General features: G+C 38.5%; 1 protein-coding gene across 1 annotated transcript in view; it reads left to right on the top strand.

The window, feature by feature from the left end:
• FBXL17 (F-box and leucine rich repeat protein 17) overlaps positions 1-7,465 on the top strand; it is a 234,712-nt gene extending 227,247 nt beyond the window's left edge. Inside the window, exon 9 of the mRNA XM_071731205.1 lies at positions 4,864-7,465. Coding sequence (XP_071587306.1) covers positions 4,864-5,001 — 138 coding nt within the window. The 3' untranslated portion in view covers positions 5,002-7,465. The remainder of the gene's footprint in view (positions 1-4,863) is intronic.
• The last annotated feature ends 13,201 nt before the right edge of the window (positions 7,466-20,666 follow it).

Consider the following 20,666-nt stretch of genomic DNA (forward strand, 5'->3'; position numbering starts at 1 on the left):
TCAAATCCATTATTTATGAGTATACAAGTAAAGTACAGTGTTTGCATATATGTGCATGTGTGCTTTTTGTTTGTTTTTTTGTTTTTAATAACAGCATCCATTAAGTCAAAATATGTTCTTCTCAGAAATCATAAGGGACTTTCTTTGGACTGTAGGGTATTGTGTTAATATTGGTAGTGCTGTTATTTTATTAAAGTCCTAAACAAAGGTTCTGCCCCTGGGCATGAGGGCAGTCACTGAAACTCTGTGGGATATGTCTGCCTTAGCTGATCAAGTGCACTTCACACAAAACATTTACAGAAATCTTTATAATTTTGTTGTGGCTACAGGCTACAGTTATAATTGGGCCACCTGAGAATATAATTCATTCAACTATTAACAAAAAAAATCAAATGAAGTGCACTTTTTGTGAGACACTGGCTTAAGGGAGAAAACTGCAGCTTAATGCTAAGAGAAAGAGTATATGAAAATGTGTTTCTTAGCGCGAATGTTCTGGACTTTATTGTTAAAACACTGGAGAAACTGGAACATAAAATGTGCCTGAAATCCATTATTACAGATAGTTGCGGTGACTATGGAGTCATTTCTTTGTCCACCACATACAAATTGACTTCATGTAATACTACTCTCTGTATAGTGAGACAGAAATGCACACAAATTTCGGTATTCCTAGTGCTGCAATACCGCTCCCTAAGCAAAAATGTCAATAACAGAGTAAGAAACCCTTTTTGGAACAAAACACTTTGCATTTTTTTTGTGTACAATTGGTTCTCCGATTCCTTATATGTAGAAATGCAATTATAATACTTGTGCTGTGCTAACCTGTATTATCAAACATCATCTGTTAGCCTTCAAAATTTCTTGGTGTGAATGTTACTTGTCACCTACTAACATTTCCTTGAAATGCTTCAGAAGTAGTAGGTTTCTGAAATCAGGCTAGTATATATGTAAGTGCTATGTATTACAGATGCCTTTCTGTGCAGATATTGCAGATGAACCATATTATAACTTTGTCATTGTTTATTAATGACTGGCCTATAGATTTCTCCAGCTGAAGATACCTATCTGTATTGTCTTCAGGAGAGTGCCCATGGTAAAACTTGCAGAGAGAGTGCCTATGGTAAAACATAAAACTTGCAGTTCAGGTGATGACTCTATTCTTCCTTTTCAATAGTTCTCTAAATGTCAAAACACAGACATTTTAGTAGCTTTAGAATCAAAAGTGCATTCTGAGATTGCCCTTGATACACCTACAGGAGGAGTTTTTGAGATCCTATGGTTTTTGAGAACTGTAGGTAGTTTTACAGTTCTTCTTAGAAGTATAGTAAATTAGTTCTCTCAGTTAGAACCAAAACTTTTCAAAGTCCCTTTATGTGCCATGTTGTATTCCAATCTAAGACAAATCTCCTGAATATTGTATCAAATGAAAGCAAATTAACTAAAAAGTAGGAAAATCCTATTTAGCATAAGTCTTTAAACCTTTGTTTCAGAGAATCATACAATAGTTTGGGTTGGAAGGGACCTTTAAAGGTCATCTAGACCAATCATACTACAATGAGTGGGAACATCTTCAACTAGATCTTCAACTTGTCCAGCCTGACCTTGGATGTTTTCAGGAATGGGGCATCTACCACCTCTCAGGGCAGCCTGTTCCAGTGTTTCACCACCCTCATTGTAAAAAAATTTCTTTCTTATATCTAGTCTGAATCTACCTTTGAATTTAAAACCTCTTTAAAACTCATGTCCGATTGCAACAAGCCCTACAAAACTTTGTCACCATTTTTTTTTTTTGAACTTTCTTTAAGTACTGAAAGGCCACAATAATGTCTTCCCAGGGTATTTCTTCTAACAACTATACAGTTCCAGCTCTCTCAGCCTTTCCTCACAGGAGAGGTGTTCCATCCCTCTGGTCATCTTTTGTGGCCTTTCTCTGAGAACTAGGTGGGGTCTCATGAGGGCAGAGTTAAAGGGAAGAATCACCACTCTCGACCTGCTAGTCATGCTTTTTTCAATCCAGCCCAGAAGACACTGGATTTCTGAACTACAAGGACACATTGCCAGCTATTGTCCTGTTTTTCACCAGCCAATACCCCCAAGTCCTTCTCCTCTCAGCTGTTCTCAATCCCTTCATTCCGCAGCCTGCATTGATATTGGGAGTTGCCCCAGCCAGTGTGCAATATCCTTCAGCCTGCATTGATATTGGGAGTTGCCCCAACCAGTGTGCAGGACCTTACACTTGACCTTTTTAACCTTATGAACTTGACATGGACCCACTTCTTGCACGTGTCCAGGTCTCTCCGGGTAGCACCGTGTCTCTCAGGCACATCAACCACACCACTCAGCTTGGTGCCATCTGCAAACTTGCTGAGGGTGCACTCAGTCTCACTGTCTGTGAGATGGAGATATATACGTCAGTGATGGAGATATTAAACAGTGTCAGTCCCAGTATGGACCCCTGAGAGACACTGATCACCACCTGGTCATTAAGCTGTTGACCACTACTCTCTGGATGCAACCATCCAACCAATTCAACATGAGCCAGCATTGTGTACATTGCTGCCTAAAAAGCCATCTGTCCCCTTACAGACCTTAGAGCAGCCTTTCTGTACCTGAAGGGGGACATGCCATTTTGGTTGTTGGCCTTGTAGTAAATACATTAGCATACAAATAACTAGACTGTAGCTTCTGTAAATGTGTTCACTCTTGAGTCAGAAATGGACTCCATGACATGGAGATGATGCCTGCCAGGACATGAAGATCATTACCTTCCTTTCTGTGTTTGAACATCATCTTTGTAACAAATTTGTCTTAGCATGTGTTCTCTTTAACAGAAAATCTGTTTCTGGTATTGGCTCTAAAGCCACAATATCACTGCTATTCTAACAAATAAAGCTCAAAAGGTACGGGCCAAATAATAATACCCTCTCTCTATTGGTAATATTTGCAGATATCTAGTAGAGTAGAAGAGAAAGAGCAGAGTGATCAGCTCTCTGTGCCAAGAACCTTCACTGTGGCCAAGTTAACCATTTTGTTTGTGGTAGTATCATAGATTCTGCCATGGCTCTCTTCACCAAAAATTTAAAGAAGAGGCATTTGACTAATTTGAGTATTTTTGAATAGACAAAAATCAGTACCAAGTACTGCAAGTAGGGAATTCTTTTCCAAGCAGTATGAAAGTATGTATTTGGCTATAAATATCAGGTATTTTTGAGGACTTGTGTGATCTCTGATTTAATTTCGATTTATTAAGAGTCTCTTCTTGTTTTTCAGCACTGGAAGATGTTAGTATAATGTAGTAACATGCTAAAAGACTACAGTTAGTGCTATAAAGTAAAGTTAAACCAATTTTCTCTCCAGGACAGTCTCAGCTAGGTGAAACTTCCAATGAAGATTGAGTATTTCTATTATCAAAGTAGAAAAACTGGATATTAAACCTTTCATTTATCCTTGTCATTCGGTGCAATCACTGTTCAGAAGGAGCACTCCTTGTTATCTTCTAAGGACAAAAATGTTATTAGATACTGTGGTCACTGTGCTTTATTATATTATTCCCAAGATGGATCTTTGTAATGGAAGTAAACATTTTATTCTAGTTTTTAACTTTTGGCCGTCAAAGTGAAACATTATGGGGTAAAAAGCAAGTCATTACATCAGTTGTACCTCCTAGGTGGTTCTGTATTTAAATATAATGTTGATGCATTTAAATTTGCCCGAGTGTTCAGCAAAGATTTCTAAGAGAGCTCCTTAGAAGTTACGATTCTTGGTTAATCTTTTATTTGTCGAAAGCTTGAAGAAAGCTGTCTGCCTGTGTGATATGAACTGCAATATTCTTAACAATAATTGACAGATTAATCCTCTCACAATGCTACAATTGTAAAGGTGTTAGGTTTAGCTAGGCTTCTCTGATTGGCTTGTCTAATCAACAATGAAGGCACTACCTTTGATACCTGAGATTTAGGAGGGACATCCCAGACCTGATAAGCCTGCATTTTTTAATTATTGATCCCACCATTTCTGCCCCAACCCCCTTTGTGCAGTGTTAGCCTCACACCAAAAGGCTAAATAAAAAATTCTACCACTGGCCTTTGGAAAAGTTTACCTATATTTGTAATTGGCAAATTGATCTATCTGCAGTATGGAATAGTTTGTATTCTTTTCCTCATATGTACTCATGTTATCTCATATTTTTACTTGCAACAACATTGGTAGCTACCATACAGAACAAGTTCATTTCACTAAAGTTAATTGTGGAGTTACTGCATAGTATGTCTAAAAGTATCATAACTGTGCCATAATTTAATTAATAGATCTACTATTTTTTTCTTTTCCAACACCAATATCTTACATTTCAAACCTATGTCTCCTTGAGCGAGTTTGAATAAATATGTTTCTATTTCAATATAGAAATCTGTTGCTGCAGGCAGTACTTTGTTAAATAGGATGGCTTTTGTTTGACTAATTAGGTTTGGTGCTCTCTGAGTGGTGAGCATAGTCAAGCATGGAACAAAAAAGCTTAATAGATTGTTAAATATCATTGCTGTATACTAAACAAAGCTGTTTGCAAACAGAGACTATTTTTCTTTTCTGTTTGCTTTCAGTCACATATAATCAAACAATATTTACTAGAATGCTGTGTAAAACTTCTCCCTTTACAATGATATCAAGGTGTGTTGGGTTTTTTTTAATTCTAATAGAACGTTACATTCTGTGTAATTGCTTTGTGATAAACTCACCCAAACCTATAGTACTAACTAAGAGCCCAATCCTGCAAGTATTCTTGAGTGTAATAATTCATTCAGCTTGCATAATGTTGCACTTTTTAATGACATTTTGCACATCACACATTCTTTTGTTTGATTGCAGGTGAATGAAGCTACAGTGGAGCAGCTAGTGCAGCAGTACCCGCATATAACCTTCAGTACTGTACTACAGGACTGCAAGAGGACACTGGAACGAGCTTATCAAATGGGCTGGACACCCAATGTGTCTACTGCCTCCTAACCTGCTATTCCATGTCTAGGACAACTGGTTACTCCCAACTGGCCATTGGACACTGCTAGTGTCAACTCCCAACCAGGAAAATTGGCATCAACCAGCAGGTGGTGCTCATTCAGCACCGTGAACAGAACCTCTTGGAGCAGTCAGGTCTGCTCATGGGGCTCTGGTTTTTGCACAGAAACTGTGTATGCATAGGGGAGCTGAAATGTATGTCACGGAGTTTGTAATATGAAAAATTAACAGCAAGATAACAGCAACTCAGTCAAACGTGAGAAATAAAAAAATTAACAATGTGATAAAGGTGATTCGCACAAACATATTGTAAACAGCTTATAGCAGGCCTAAGTATCAATTTTTAAAACTTTTTTTTTAAACTTTAAAAAGTAATAGTTGGTTTACACTTGCATTTTTTTTAATGTGACTTGTAAAAACTGTTCTGATGGTTTTTAAATTGCATTTGTTTAAACAGTACTTTTAGTAAACATCCCAAGAGGTGCCCTGATCTCATTGTTAACTTTTTTGTTACAAATTCTGTGGCATATGCTTGTACTCCCCTGTAGCCCCATGAGCAGATCTGCCTGGTCCCTGGGGTTCACTGACCTGAACAAGTGATGGCTGGTCAGCAGCCAGTCATCCCAACACTGCGTTGGTGGTGTAGAGGTGTCCAGTTGCCAGTTGGTAGCAGTAAGCTGGCAGGGCCCAGTTAACCCTTGCCTTCCCCCCCCCCACACCCCCTGCCACCATGACAGTTCCACTCTGCTGCATTCAGAAGATATAAAGGGGATTGCAGAGGGTTCACAACTTTTCATATGATGCAATATAATTGTGAGTTTACAGAGGTTACAGTAAAATGGCAAAAGCTGTACACTGATTTTAATGTACTGTACAACTAAGTGCTAATATTGAAGCAGATCTTTAGAAATGCATTGTATTTTTGTTTGCATAAAATATAATAGCCTTGGGCAGATTTCTTGAAGGGGATTCCTACTAGTTCTTGGAATAGTTCGAGTTTTAGAAAATTTGAAGCTTGTTTTCTTCTGTTTACTTCATTTTGCCTTGGTCACATGTTTCCTTTGATTTGTAAATGAGAACTCAGTGCAGATGATCACCAGAGGCCTGTGTTGAAACTGGGAGATAGTACTTATCATTTACTGAAGCTGCCCCGGAAGTTTTAAAATGCACAGTAATAAGAAAAGCTACAAAGATTGGTCATTTTCTTATACACATTTTAATAATTATACATGTCGTTGTATTAAACAGAAATTTTAGTAAATTAAGATGACAGAATGGATATTTAATGACAATCTTACTTTTCCTTCTATCACTCAGCAGAATTGCTATCTTCTTTTATTCTCTTTTATTTAAATAGGAGATGCTGTAGAGTTTTCCAAGCCTTTCCAATTTGCCTTTTTAATAGTGAGTTAACAGTGCTTAACCTAACACTCATAACCAGCTCCTTCTTTTTAGAAGTCAAACAGTAACTGGATGCATCAACTATCAGAAATAGATTAACATACAGTCTTTAAATATTTGATGGTTAAGTTAATTTGCCTCCTGTGACTACACTGTTATGTTGCTAAATTGAGGAATTCAGATGAATGAGCGTAAGCCAGTAACAGGATTCCTCTTATTTCTCATGTGATTTTTATTTTACAACGGATCTTACAGTGCAAAGAATGCTTACCTTGAGAAGGCCAGCTACACATGAATCCCATCATGGGTATCATTTTGTAGGATAAGATGATTCATAATGCAGTGTATGCCAGAAAATACCCAGAGTAAATACACAGACCAATTAATTTTCTGTTTGTCACGTTGCATTCTAAGGAGTTAAATTTGACATGGGGATACTGAAAACACAGACATTGCATCTTCAATTCGAAGTTGCAGTAACTTTTGGAGTATTACCATTTGTTTAAGAATGTTTTCAGGTGTGTAACACTGGACATTTGTTTTACAAAGGCTACCAAATTTTAATCTAAAGTATGAAATGCTTAAGTTTCAAATGAAGAGTTGCCATTACTGTTAAAATGTTTTGCTAATCCAGAAGGTCTAATGCAGCATAACCTAGAGGCTTGTTTAGTATGGCTGTATAACCTTGTAAAAATGGTTGTTGATTTCCATATCATAATTTGATACAACAGAAACATCAGCGTACAGTAATTCCAGTGATGGTGTTGAATGTTTTATTAGACTTCTCAAATGGGGATGAACTAATTTCTCTGCAGAAAATATATTATAAAGGTTTTGCTTTAAATAAGTGGAAATACATGTGAACAAAATGGCAACAATATTTTCAGAATAAAGCCAGTGGATTATATTGCAGATATAGAACAGAATCTTAGTCATTTTTCATTTAATGTCTTTTTATGAGTGCATTAAAACTATTCACAAAATTTGTAAGTTTCTATTTTTTCGTGAAACCTTTGATCTTGCATCTTTAATAAAACAAAGAAGAAAAATGTGATGTATTCTGTTTATCTGTGCTGCTAAGTGTACTTAGGCTGTGCTAACAGAAAGACAGAAATATCGATTCTTGAATATGCAGAACTCACCTGAGCCTGGACCTGAGCAAACTGATCCAAGATGGCCCTGTTTTGTGTGACCAGAATTCCACTAGGTGACCTACAGAGGTCTTTTTCAATCTAAAGTAATGAATAATTCTTAAGGGTTTTTTTCTATATTATGCCTCTAGTATGTAACCTTTTTTTTTTTAATTCTGCCATTAAGTCACAGTAGTTTTGCCCCTTAGTAGATACTTATCTCTTATTTTTCTGAACATACAAATGTTTCTAGATCTCAGTATGGCTAATTAAATTTTGTGGATCTCAGCATTTAAATAATTTGAAAATTTATACAGTATAGGAATTCTAAATGGAAATGCATTCTTCTAACTGCAGTGTTGCCAGAGATAGCTCTTTACTTTTCCTTTTTCAGTGTTTCACAAGCCTTTTTATAGGAGTGTCTTGGGTTAGTGTGTTCGTGTTTTGGAACCAGGGGGTCGCAGCTGCTGGAACCTCCCCTTGTTCCTATCCTGGCCCTGCCTCTGCCCAAGGCAGAGTGGATATGGGAAGATGGATGTGCCTGTGCAGGTACATATTCAAGAAAGGGGAAACAAAACTGCAAAGATATAAAAAAGACCTGCAGAGCAGAGGAGAGGAGAGGAGGATATAAGACCAATGCCAGAGCAAAGATGCCAAGGTTGGTGAAGAAGAAGGGGGAGAAGGTGCCCAAGCAGAGTTTTCCCTGCAGCACGTGGTGAGATGGCAGCTGTGCCCCTGCAGCCCATGGAGGAGCACGGTGGAGCAGTCCCCCAAGGACCACAGTGGGATAAATGTGGATTTGTAGTCCCTGAAGTGTCACAAATGGGCAGATGTGAAGCTGCAATCTGTGTGGGATCTCAGAGAGGAGAAGATGTGGACCTGCAGGCTTGGAGGATCCCATGCCAGGGGAGGTGACTGTTCCCAAAGCAGATCGTGACTCTGGGCAGCCCAGGCTAGACCAGTCTGTGCCTGAGGGACTGGACTCATGTTGGAGGGGTTCAAGAAGAACTCTCTCCCATGAGAGGGATCACATATTGGAGTGGGGGAAAGCTGTGAGGAGGAAGAAGGGGCAGGAGGAAGGAATGTCCTCTCCCTGAGGAGGAAGGAGGGGCAGAAATACTGTGTGGGGAACTGACCCTAAGGCCCCCTTGCCCCTCTCCTGTGCTGCTGAGGAGGCAGGGGTGAAGCAATTTGAGCCCGGGAGGAAGGGAGGGGTATGGGTACAAAGGTATTCAGATCTGGCTGTGTTTTCTCTTTCTTGTAGTATATTAAATAAGGGTTGTTTTTTTTTCCTTCCCAAGTTGAGTCTGTCTGATTTTGCTCATTCCAGTATCTGAGGACTGAAAACCTCCCTATCCTTGTCTCAATTAATAAGCCTTTGGATGGATTTTCTCCTCCCTGTCCCAGAGTGCCGGTTGGGGGCATGTGAGTGAAGGCCATGAGGTGGTTGATACCAGCTGGACCTAAACCATGACAAGGAATAATACTGTGCATGCTTTCATTTTTGAAGTTTCATTTAGAGGGGGGAAAGCCATTGCCTCTTGTGAAAACAAAAATTTGCTGTTTTCTCTTACTCAAAATTTACATTACAGTGGGTTAAAAAACTCACAGGCAGCTTTTGTGCTGAATTTCCTAGATTCCGACAGGCCTACTTTACTGACAAAATATCTTTAATCCTTCAAGATCTTTGTGGGAACCTGCCATTAAAGTAATCTGTTCAGCATCTGCTTTATCAGAGATATTTCTAGGCCAGAGTAGCTGTCTTCATTCAACCTGCAGAAGAGGAGGCTAAGGAAAGCTCTAAGTACTTCCTTATTAAAGCAATAGTGGCGGTAGGAAAAAGACTGATAACCTGTTTTCAGTCATTCACTCAATCCGAGCCACTCAGATGGTTCACTTGGTGGTCGCTATACCCATCCCTTATCACTTAAAGGCAAGGTGGAGGGGATTGTTTTCACACAAGTGCCCCATCAGGGAAAAAGGCTACCAAGGTGTTTTACATGCAGATTCGAGTTTACTTTGCCCAGGTTCCCACAAAACTGGAATGTTCAGTGAATTCCTAAATCCAAGCTGACATACCCTCACAGAATCATAGAATCAGCCAGGCTGGAAAGGACTTCTGAGATTATCAAGTCCAACCCTTGATCCACTACCACTGTGGTTACCAGACCATGGCACTGAGTGCCACATCAGTCTCTTCTTAAAAACCTCCAGGAACAGAGAATCCACCACCTCCCTGGGCAGCCCATTCCAATGTCTGATCACCCTCTCTGTAAAGAATTCCTTCCTAATATCTAACCTAAACCTCCCCTGGCAGAGCCTAAGGCCATGCCCTCTTGTCTTACTGATAGCTCTGTGTAGTACTAAGTAGCTTCTGGGCACCTTTAAGCTTGGACAAATTTAATTTATCTGAAGATTATCACAGATTAGGATCCCAATATGGCTAAATGGGAAGGTAGGAGAAAGGGAGAACATATCAGCTGGAGAGGACCTACAATTACCATCTACTCCGACTGTCCAGGCTGTACAAAAGTTTGAGCATGTTACTGTATGCAATGTCCAAGTGCCTCTTCAACACTGAGAGACCTGGGGCATCAACCACCTCTCTAAGAAGCCTGTTTCAGTGTTTGACCACCAACTCAGAAAAGAAATACTTTTTAATATAAGAATGCATTGCAAGATAACAATTGTAAAAACATAAATGAAAAGACTGTTGATGTCTGGCCTTGTAAATATTCAGATTTATAATCTAGGTGAGGGTTTATACTGGTCATATTTGAAACTCCGTATTAACAGAGATTGACTTTAAAGTAGATCAATTTAAAGATTCCATTAAAATAAAGTTAGTTAAAGCTATGCTACTTTTCTCATACCTGCTCTAGTGGCAGTGTAAGTGACTGAGATTTTATCTGAAGTTCTGAAAAGTTGTTTTTCAAACCACAGATACACTGCAATATGCTCCAGAGCTGAGCATGCAGTCTCCCATAGACTGGCACCACATAAATACCAGATAGTGCTTTGTCAGAGTAGTTTTATTTCACCAGTCTAAGCAGGGCAGGTACGTGGTGATTTTTTGTTACTTCTTAGTTTTGGTGTTTGAATTTTTGGACTTATTTCCTGAAAGCATGTAGAAAAGATACTCATTGAATGAAGACTTTTCTTCTCCCTCCCATGTTCTCACTCTTCCTTTTTTATACTGCTAATTCCTTTCTTTTTGATTCTGTGGGCATCATGTAAGGACATGCAGAATAAGTTTGTCTGTCCTATATAAAAATGTTGAGTTGATGAATTCATGTGGCACTTCACATATATATATTATAATAAAAGAAGACATTTACAGAAGTACTTTTTTTTTTAATTCAATTTCATTGGTTGCAGAGGGAGGGCTGCTGACCCTTAAAATTACAATGGAATAACCTGGTGAGAAAGTAGCATACTTGGACTAACACATACATGTTGGTAATGAAATTTCTTTATAAAAAAGTATGTCTGTAATCATCTTGTATCAGTATTATACTTGATCTTGACACTATAGAATATGATACATGTTGTTAAAAAAATAGGGGCTTTCTCATTTTGACTTCATTTTTTTTTCAATAAGGGGTGGAAGGCTCAAGTACTATTTTCCTTTTTTCCAAGTTTGTGTAGACACATTGATCACAAGGCATTTTTACATCATTGAAAAATATGTGGAAACTCCATAGTGGTTTTCAGATTGGAGGAAAGGAATTGGAGATAACTCATCTGATCCAAATATTGGATCAGATTTGCAAGCTAGAAATCCTGAGGCCTATTTCCAGGTTAGAAACAACTTGTGTTAGTTGAACTGTGTGGTGCTTTTCTGGATTTGCTTGTTGCATTATAAATGGCTCTACTCATTAAACTGTCTGTAGTCCTGATGAGGAAAAGAAATAGACATTTAATTGCAGAAGTCTATCAAGATTAAGCTACGGGCTTACTGATAAATATTTCTTTAAGCTCGAAAATGTCTGTAATCTTCTATGCTTCAACTATTCTTGAGCTTCTATATCATCTTTTCTCAGTGTCTAGTCACTCTAGCCCTGGGAATTAGCATTGAGCTGACAAGTGGGTGTATGCAGAGCAAAGCATTGAACTTTACAGACAGCTGCTTATTCATCAGGTGAAAGAGAGAGAGAAATGCAGAATTTAATGATGGACATGAAGCCCAAAGTAAATAAAAAATACTCTAATTCCGTGTCATAATAATTAAAAGAACAGATTTTTTTTTTTTTTTACACATACCTATGTAAACATATTTTCTATTTCTCAGGCTTGCAGGGCTAAATTCAAACAAGAATGAAAGTCTCATAACCACAGATCACATTGATAAAAGAATGAGAAGAATTTCTGAAATTTCACTCATGAATTGTTAATGCTGCAGCCAAGACATTTTGGCAAAACTGACTGGCTCCACTTAACATCTTTAGCAAAACCACAGGCATCCATATCCTCAGGGTAAAAAGGATATACATATGTCACATATCCACACTTCAAAAAAATAAACTATTCATTTACTGTTGTGTTCTTTCCAGGAACTCAAACACCTAATACAATACCCTATTCCTGAACAATTCTTCTTTGCTTGATCCACTGCTGCAGTATTGCAGGTCGACAGGGAATCCCAAAGACAAAGTGACTAAGGAAAAAGAGCTGCCACATGGATGAGATGTTACACAGAAGTTTGATCAGAGAACCCAAACATTTCAAAGTACAGCATGAAATATCTCATCCTAACTGCCCATAGGAGTGAAATGGGCTGGTTTTTCTTTCCTTAGAGGAAAAAAAATGAAGTGGGGGCAGTATTAAGGGTAATTACTAGGATTCACTGGCTGTTCATTAAGGAGTGTTTACACCGAAAGAGTCTGTCCAGATTTTAGCAATTAGCTTGTTATTTTATGATCCTTTTTATTTCTAACTCTTCACACAGAGCTCAGGGCATTAAATGATTTGAGCTTCCTTACCTCCCTGTGCTTGGCTTCTTGCATGTATTGTCCAGAGATGCAATCACTGTTGATGATCTGAGTTGCTGAGAAGAGTCAAATAGTTCAGCTGTTCCCCTGGATCTTTTCCTGCATTAGGCTCAGATTAACATGAATAAATAGTCTAAGCCCCACAACTACAGCTGTGGCTTATTGATTGGAGACAGTTTCACAAGCTGGAATGAGGTAGCACTGAAATAGAAGTCTGTGTAACAGCTGCACATCCTCAGTTGTTATAAAGAAACATAGGCCAATTTATTTTTTTTATTTAGGCTTTGGGCTGTTGGTTTTTTTGTAAAGGCTGTAAGGATTACATAATGTAAATCCAAGTGTTCCAGCTTCATAAAGTTTTCCTAATCAAACTAGGTTTCAAATTTCTGGAAAAAAAAGAACTATAACAACAAGCTGAACTGCTTCCACTTCTGTGTTCAGGAGGGTAGCTATATGTAGTTAATGAAAAGTGCTTGAATATAAATAAGCTGTAGAGCACATAAAATGAAAAATTTTGCACCAAGGATTATTGGGTATTTCCATCTGCTATGAAGGCTTCTGAACTGTAAATTTCATACATACTTTCATCATGTATCCTATGGCAGTCTGCTACTGCCTTTGGTGTTGCCAAAATACAAACTAGACAAAACTGCTAGAACTTTATTGGCAAAACTAACTCCTAGTGAAAACAGTTAACTTGTCCCAGCTGCCTTGCTCTGGGTTCTCCTTGAATCAAGATCAACATCAGTTTTTACCTTTGATGGACTAAAAGATGGTCTTCATGGTGTTGTTTCAGTCTATGGTCATCTTGCTAGACTACAGTAAAATATGTTGTATGAGGCATGGTCTCTGAACCTGTATAAACTAAAAAAATTCCCTTTCCTAAGAGATCGGTAGTTTTTTGTTTTGTTTTTTCTATTAGATAGACAGGAAAGTAATATTAATATACAAAAAAGTATATGGAATATATACTATATATTATAATTTATGTTACAATATACAATTTATATTATATTTTAAGTTTTTTTCTTAAAAAGAAACTTCTTATAAAGGAACATTTCTTATTTGGGAGCAAATGCATCTGGGAATCTTTAATGGCACCAAAAAGGTTACAGCTAAAGAAAAATTACATTTTAATGATTCCACAGAACTGTGCAGAGAATTCAAAAGTTCAAATGCTCTCATGATCTTCCCAACAGAAGAAAAAGGGAAGGATTTGTTCATTACAAATTTTCAAATTGTATTTTTTTTTTTTTTTTTCATTAAAGAGAAATAGGGAGCCAGCAACAAATAAAGATTAATACAGTAGATTTAAATCAACAGAAGTTATAACAGCCTAGGAAAAGCACGAGATAACATCTTCCATCTGGTGGTGGCCCTTGAATAGACATTGTGTATTTTTCAACACATGCCATTAGTTTCTGTGGCTACACTTATCCTGGTAACACAAGCAGTGCGCTGCTGAACTGTCAGAGCACTCCAGCAGTCACCAGCACACTCTTGGCTCATAATTACCTAACTCTCCTAAACAAGTTAGCTGTCAGTGATGCCCAGCAGCCATCTCCTTACATCCCCTCTATGCACCCACTGCCTTATTGCTCATCTGTTACTTGCAAGTCACTGTTATCTACCAGGAGCTGCTTCTCTGTGTCTTAGGCCCTGATCCTGTCCAGCACTGTGCTGCAGAGCATCACCCTGCTCTCACAGGGAGTTTCACTCCCTCCACTGAAGGACAGCAACCTTTTCCCAGCCACTCAGCAGGCCAGGCATGGCACTTACCACCCACTGACCCACCATCCATTCTGCCTCACTCCCCAGCTGCCTGTCGGTCAAGCAAGGGTAACAGCAGGATGGGATGAAGGCAGCAAAGGTACTAAGGAAGGCTGATATAAAAGTAGAGTGATGAGGAGGTGGCATCACCTTGAGAGTTCCTGGATTCTTACAGGGGAGAAAAATGATGGTAGACCAAAGCCTGTAACTTTATCAACTTTATGAGTTGAGCTTTCCTGCTCAAGAGTAGAAGCTAGCATGAATTTCTTTGATGGTCTGAATAAATCACTACTTTTTAGTGAAAGCAGAGCTTAAATTAAGGAATATTTCTTTACTTCACCCTTCCTGCAACCATACAGGTATGGAAGTCTTTTGCAAGCATAAAAAGCAAATTACATAATGCCCTGTCTGTTCAAAGATATTCCTTTTCCTTTATGTTCTTTTGTGTGTGGTTTCCGAAATAGTAAGACTGCTTGTATAGCATTAGCCAGAAACAGGAGAAAAATGCATTTATCAATCACTGTAATACAGTCATTGGTTTATGGTTGTCACGAATTCCCAGCTGTCTCTGAGTGCTAGTTTTTGCAATTGCAGATCTCATCTATCTGCAAGGCATGTAAAATCATTTATAGCCAGGCAGTTCCCTGTGCCTTTGCATCTGAAAAGGCTTGAGAACTATTCCAGCAAGGATGAGCAGTAAATTAAGCTCAAGAATATTGCCTCTGAGAAATTTGCCTCTGAAAACTAAAGAACATGCCTTAATTTTCCAGGGGTGGAAGCCTCTTTTGCAGAGGTAGAGCAAATATTCTACAGTTCAATATACTGTGACATAAGGATAAGATTTTCTACTTGGCAGAAATTAAGATTACTTGTTGGATCTTTGCCAACATGACAGAGTACTACTTTACTACTTGTCTTAGACAAGTATTACTACTTGTATTAGACAAAGGGCAGGACTTCCAAAAGCCTCTATGAGGCTTAGGTGACTAAGTCCTCGAGGCATTCTGGAAATTTGACAGAAGATGCCCATATGCTATTATGAAAAGGGCCACAGAATTTTCTCTCTTGCTCTTTCTATTTTTAAGCAAAGTTTGCATCAATAAAAGCAAGCATTACTTCCTCACTGCATGTAAATATGTCTTTCCCTCACCTTTTTTGATGATGTCTAATTAAGGAACAGTTCTTTTCATTTGCCAGAAAGCACAAATATTAAATTAAAGTGATATGTAGATTATGCTTCCTTTTAGGATGTCTGCATAACAATCATCCTAACTTGCTGGCACCTACATTGTGCAGTCCATTTCTGAATTCACTGACTTCTCTAGAGTGACCCCTGATTTGTATTTTTTAACCACAGTATTATTTAAGACTCAGCTAAACCACTTCTAAATATATTATTTCTGTGTTCACCTTGTTATCTCAGTTAGCTAAAACATAACATGAGGGGCACTTCATTGTCATTGCATTAACCTATGTATTTATATATGTGTTAATGAGATTTATTTTCTTAGTTACACTTTATTCCTCACCCTTTGCTGAGAAAATACTTAGCGTTAAGTACTAAGTACACAGCATTATCATTTGTAGTAGCATTAGAATTAGTGCTAATACTCAGTAACACCAAATCTTCCTTGTAGGTGGAGTCACTAAGCATAAAGATCGACCAAGAGGTTCTGTGAAAGAGTGGAGCTCCTACCCTACTCCTACCCTACCCTAATTTTAGACAAACTTTGGTCCTAGTCTTTTAAATAAAAAAGCCATTAGGCACACGGGATATATCTAAAAGTTGTGGTCTCTACTGTGGTTTCCAGGAGCTAGCAGCTGGAATCACTAGTCGATAATGTGCCATCTCTACACTTGATTAATGGATCAGGCTTGAAGGATTAGTTGGTGGCTACCCATTTGAAAATCCCTCAAAATGGAGAGCTGAAGAGGCTGAAGTTTTTGAAGCCTTCAGGCTCCTGTAGAGACCTAAGTAACATTTTATTTTTAAATGAGAAGCATAGCTTTTATAAAGGCCTTGGTGCTGCAAAGAGCAACAGGGTTTTATTCAGGTCATTCAGAAAGTAAGAAAAGAGTAATACTCTTTTTAACAGATTTTCAATGAGATTCAACAGTGGCTTACACAAGATAAAGTGTTCAGAAATTATTTTCACTCTTAAAGCTATCTGTAGTAGCAATGCAAGACAGTAATAGAGTAGCTATGTAATATAAATCACAGTTAATATTTATCTTAAATCTTCAAAGAACTTTCTATTAATCAAAAGACAACTTTTTTAAGCTTAAGAACATTTCTAAGTTTTTAAGAACTGTTTTTATTTAAGCAGTATTTTGTTTTACCATGAGCTGCTGGCACTATGATAATACTTCTGTATCACTAACATGAAGCCTTCTAAATTTGATGCTTTTTGTATTGTAGGTGGTTACAGAAGTAAATCTTCCTTCAAGGTGTTCTAACAAGCTCAGTAGATAATCACTTAATCCCTTCTGAATGAAGAAAAAGTTTTTTTGTTTCTGCCCTCTTCCTAGATGCACAAAGTTCATGCTTCATAGACATTTAAAAAAAATCACTATCAGTTGTCTTGGTATTCCACTCTTCATTTTTTACTATTTTAAAATTAATTTTTGTTTCTCAGCTTTTAAATCTGTTAATCTATTTGATCTGTTAAATCAAAAAGAAAATTATAAAAATGATAAAGACAAAATATCCTGGCATAAAGCCTAATCCCACCAAAATCAACTAAGTCCAGAATTCATCAGTAAGACCTACAGCATGATTCATACATGCTCCAAATCAATTGCAGATGAACTACATTGGTTACTGCGACATTCTCTATGGGTTTGCTGGTTAACTAAAAGCCATGTTACTGCCAATACTCGTGCATTTACTGACAATGAATCTATTAAATAATCATGCTGGTCACTTAGCCCCTTTTCCAAGAGGGACATGGATGTTCTGGAGTGTGTCTGGAGAAGGGCCATGAGGATGATCAGAGGGCTGGAGCACCTGTCCTATGAAGACAGCTTGAGAGAGTTGGGGTTGTTCAGTCTGAAGAGGAGGAGGCTCCAAGGAGACCTCATTGTAGCCTTCCAGTATCTGAAGGGGGCTACAAGAAAGCTGGTGAGGGACTTTTTAGGATTGCAGGTAGTGAATGGACTCAAATTAGACGAGGGCAGATTTATATTGGATGTTAGGAAGAAGTTCTTCACCATGAGGGTGGTGGGACACTGGAACAGGTTGCCCAAAGGGGTGGTGGAAGCCCAATCCCTGGAAGTTTTTAAGGCCAGGCTGGACAACTTGATCTGGTGGGTGGTGTCCCTGCCCATGGCAGGGTGGTTGGAATCAGATGATCTTAAAAGTCCATTCAAACATTGACAATTCTATGGTTCTATGATTCTACACGGTAACACCTATTGATCTAAATGAGTCTTGGCACTTCAGTTTAATTGACATAGACTACATTCCAGCTTCTCTTTCAGCTCACAGTCCTTCACTTCAGCCTTCAAATATAACAAGTTTTCGGGGAAACGAACCTTTTGTTCCAAAGCTATATTGAATGAAGTAATGGAGAATAAAAGATCAAATTATCTTCTCTAACTATCTGGAGTTCAGTTTCTCTCTCATAAATCCTTCTGTATGTGTCTTCAAAGTTAAATTCATTTGATCCCATGGATTCTGTAGCATCTTGCTATTACTACTTCCTATTACTACTCTGCTTCCTAAAGGAAAAAAAATGCAGACATAAGAAAGAAATGTTTAGGTTCACCTCAGTATAGTGGTATTTCTTGCATTTCAAACCATTCTCTATTTTGCTTAGTGGCCTGTGGCTGTGAAAAGGGGCACAGTTCTTAATGGAATAAAAATGAAGGTGTACTGCTTTTTACTACCATTTCTTCAACCTCCAAAACGGAAAAACAATAGCCCTTTGCCTCTAGATAAATTTTATTGGACATGAATTTGTCCAAATGTAATGAGATGAACATTTTTTTCTTCCACACTGCACAAACCTTCTCTCTTTCCAATCAAAACTGTAAACTGATCTTTCTGCAGCATTTACATTGATGAGTGAGTGGGCTTTTTAATAAACTACCCATGTTGCTGCAAAAAGCAGGGGAAGGACTAGAAGTTTAAAACATGAAGGAGAAAAGTTAATTTGAAGTGATGTTTGGTAAGAAGCCCCCTTTGAGATCCTGTTGTGTAATTGAACAGATTAAGAGAACTGACAGTAACTTCACGGTATGCCTAAGAGAGGTCTCTATGGTCAACTCTTGGATCTTGTGCTGACATGTTAAACAAGTTTGTCAATTTTCCATCAGATTGATTTTTCTCACAGGTCTGGAAGCCTCGTCTCATTTCATCTAATTTCCACAGGGGTTCTTAACATTGCAAACTGCCATTTACTTTTGTCCCAGGGTGCAAGGAATGATTTTTATCTACGAGTGGCAATCACGGCAGGCAGCTCCAGCTCTGCTTATAATGTTGCACATTGTCCTCCCTCACCAACCAGAGTTTCTTTTGTGTTTTTCCTCTCTTTGGGAATGATGTGGATTTTTAGAATACATTCAAAATAATTATTAACAGAATGTACTTAGGGAAGCTCTGAAGTCTCTGAAGTGATCAGAAAAAGCAACAGAAACCATGGGGTTCTTTGCAGTTTCCAGCATAATGAGGGGTCAGCTTGAGAAAATATGATGTCTGTGGTAAGGTCACGGGGAAGAGTATTAACCTCTCTTTACATTCCGTGTTTATTATCTCCTCCTGTTAATGTCAAGACAAGTTATGTGCACAAAATAAAGAGACAGAGTGCTTCTGAATAGGTGAATGCTGCTGAAAAATATAATGATCTATTTTTGGATTAATTGCACTGAGCACAAGTATCTACTCTTATTTTATAACAAGCTGAACAAGAGCAAAATTTGTCTGTAAGACTGTGAGACATGGTGATATTCCCATATAGATGTCCCCTTGACACAAAGTAAGCTACTCTGGACTTAACAATTTGTTTGACCTAGTGACCTTTTGTTGGAAGAGAAGTGCCATCTATATCAGTGGGTTTCTCCTGCCTGCAGCTCTGGTAGTCGTTTCCACTTGTGAAAATATGCTGCAATTACTAGAGCCATAATTATTGCCATAGTGTTTTCAAGAATTTCTCACAAGCATCTGTATCTCTCCTAGACACAGAGCACTGTGCACTGAGCACTGATTCCCACTTTCTTTGGTGCTAGCTATACAGTTCTGCCAGTATTGTAGAAAGACTCAGAATCACATAATGTCAAGGGTTAGAAAGGACCGTCAATGATCTTCAGATCATTGAGTCCAAGTCCCTTGCCAGAAAAGGACTAAAATTAGGGCAGGTCACTCAGAAATGCATACATATGGGTCTTGAAAGTCTCCAAAGAAGGAGACTCCACAATGTCTCTTGGGAGCCTGTTCCAGGGTCTGTAACCCTTAGAGTAAAGAAATTCTTCCACATGTTGAGATGGAACTTCCTGTGCTCCATCTTGAATCCATTGCCCCTCATCCTGTCACAGGGTACAAGTGAGAAGAAGTCCATTCCTTCTTGCTGCCCAGCCCTCATGTATTTATACATATTAATTAGATCCCATCTCAGTCTTGTCCTCTCTACACTAAAAAGCCCCGGGTTTCTCAGCCTTTCTTCAAAAGGCAGGTGTGTTCCAGTCCCTCAATAATCCTTGTAAGCCCTCCATTGTAGTCTCTCAAGTAAAACTTTGTCCTTCTTGATCTGGAGAGCCCAGAACTGGATTCAATACTCCATGTGAGTTCTCAGTAAGGCAGAGTAGAGGGGCAAGAGAACCTCCCTTGATCTTCTGGACACACTCTTCTTAATGCACCCCAGGACAACCTTTACCTTCTTGCCCCAGGGCACATTGCTGCCCCATGGACAACTTTTTGCCCACCAGGACTCCAAGTTCCTTCTCCATGGGGCTGCTCTCTAGCAGATTGCCTCCTAACCTGTACTGGTGCGTTTTGTTATTCCTTCCCAGGTGCAGGACTCTGTTCAGCCTCATCAGGTTCCTCTTGTCCTGGCTCTCCAGTCTGTCCAGATCTTGCTCAGTGGTCACACAGCCTTCAGGTGAATGAGCCAGTCCTCCCAGTTTTGTGTCATCAGCAAACTTGCTGAGAAGATACCCCTGACACTGTAAAATGTCAAAGTTGTAACATGAATGTGAATGAGATTCATTTTGTTCTCTGCAATGTGACATGCTTGACCAAAGTGATCTAAGACAATAGGAAAGTTACTAAATCATTAGATTATAAGGTTATAAGCAATTCATCATAATTTGAAAACATTTCCCGCAATTTTAGAAATTTATGTAAAAATATGAAAAAAACAAAACTTTT

This window comes from Heliangelus exortis, chromosome Z, assembly GCF_036169615.1.
Source record: "Heliangelus exortis chromosome Z, bHelExo1.hap1, whole genome shotgun sequence".
Classification (NCBI taxonomy): Eukaryota; Metazoa; Chordata; class Aves; order Apodiformes; family Trochilidae; genus Heliangelus; species Heliangelus exortis.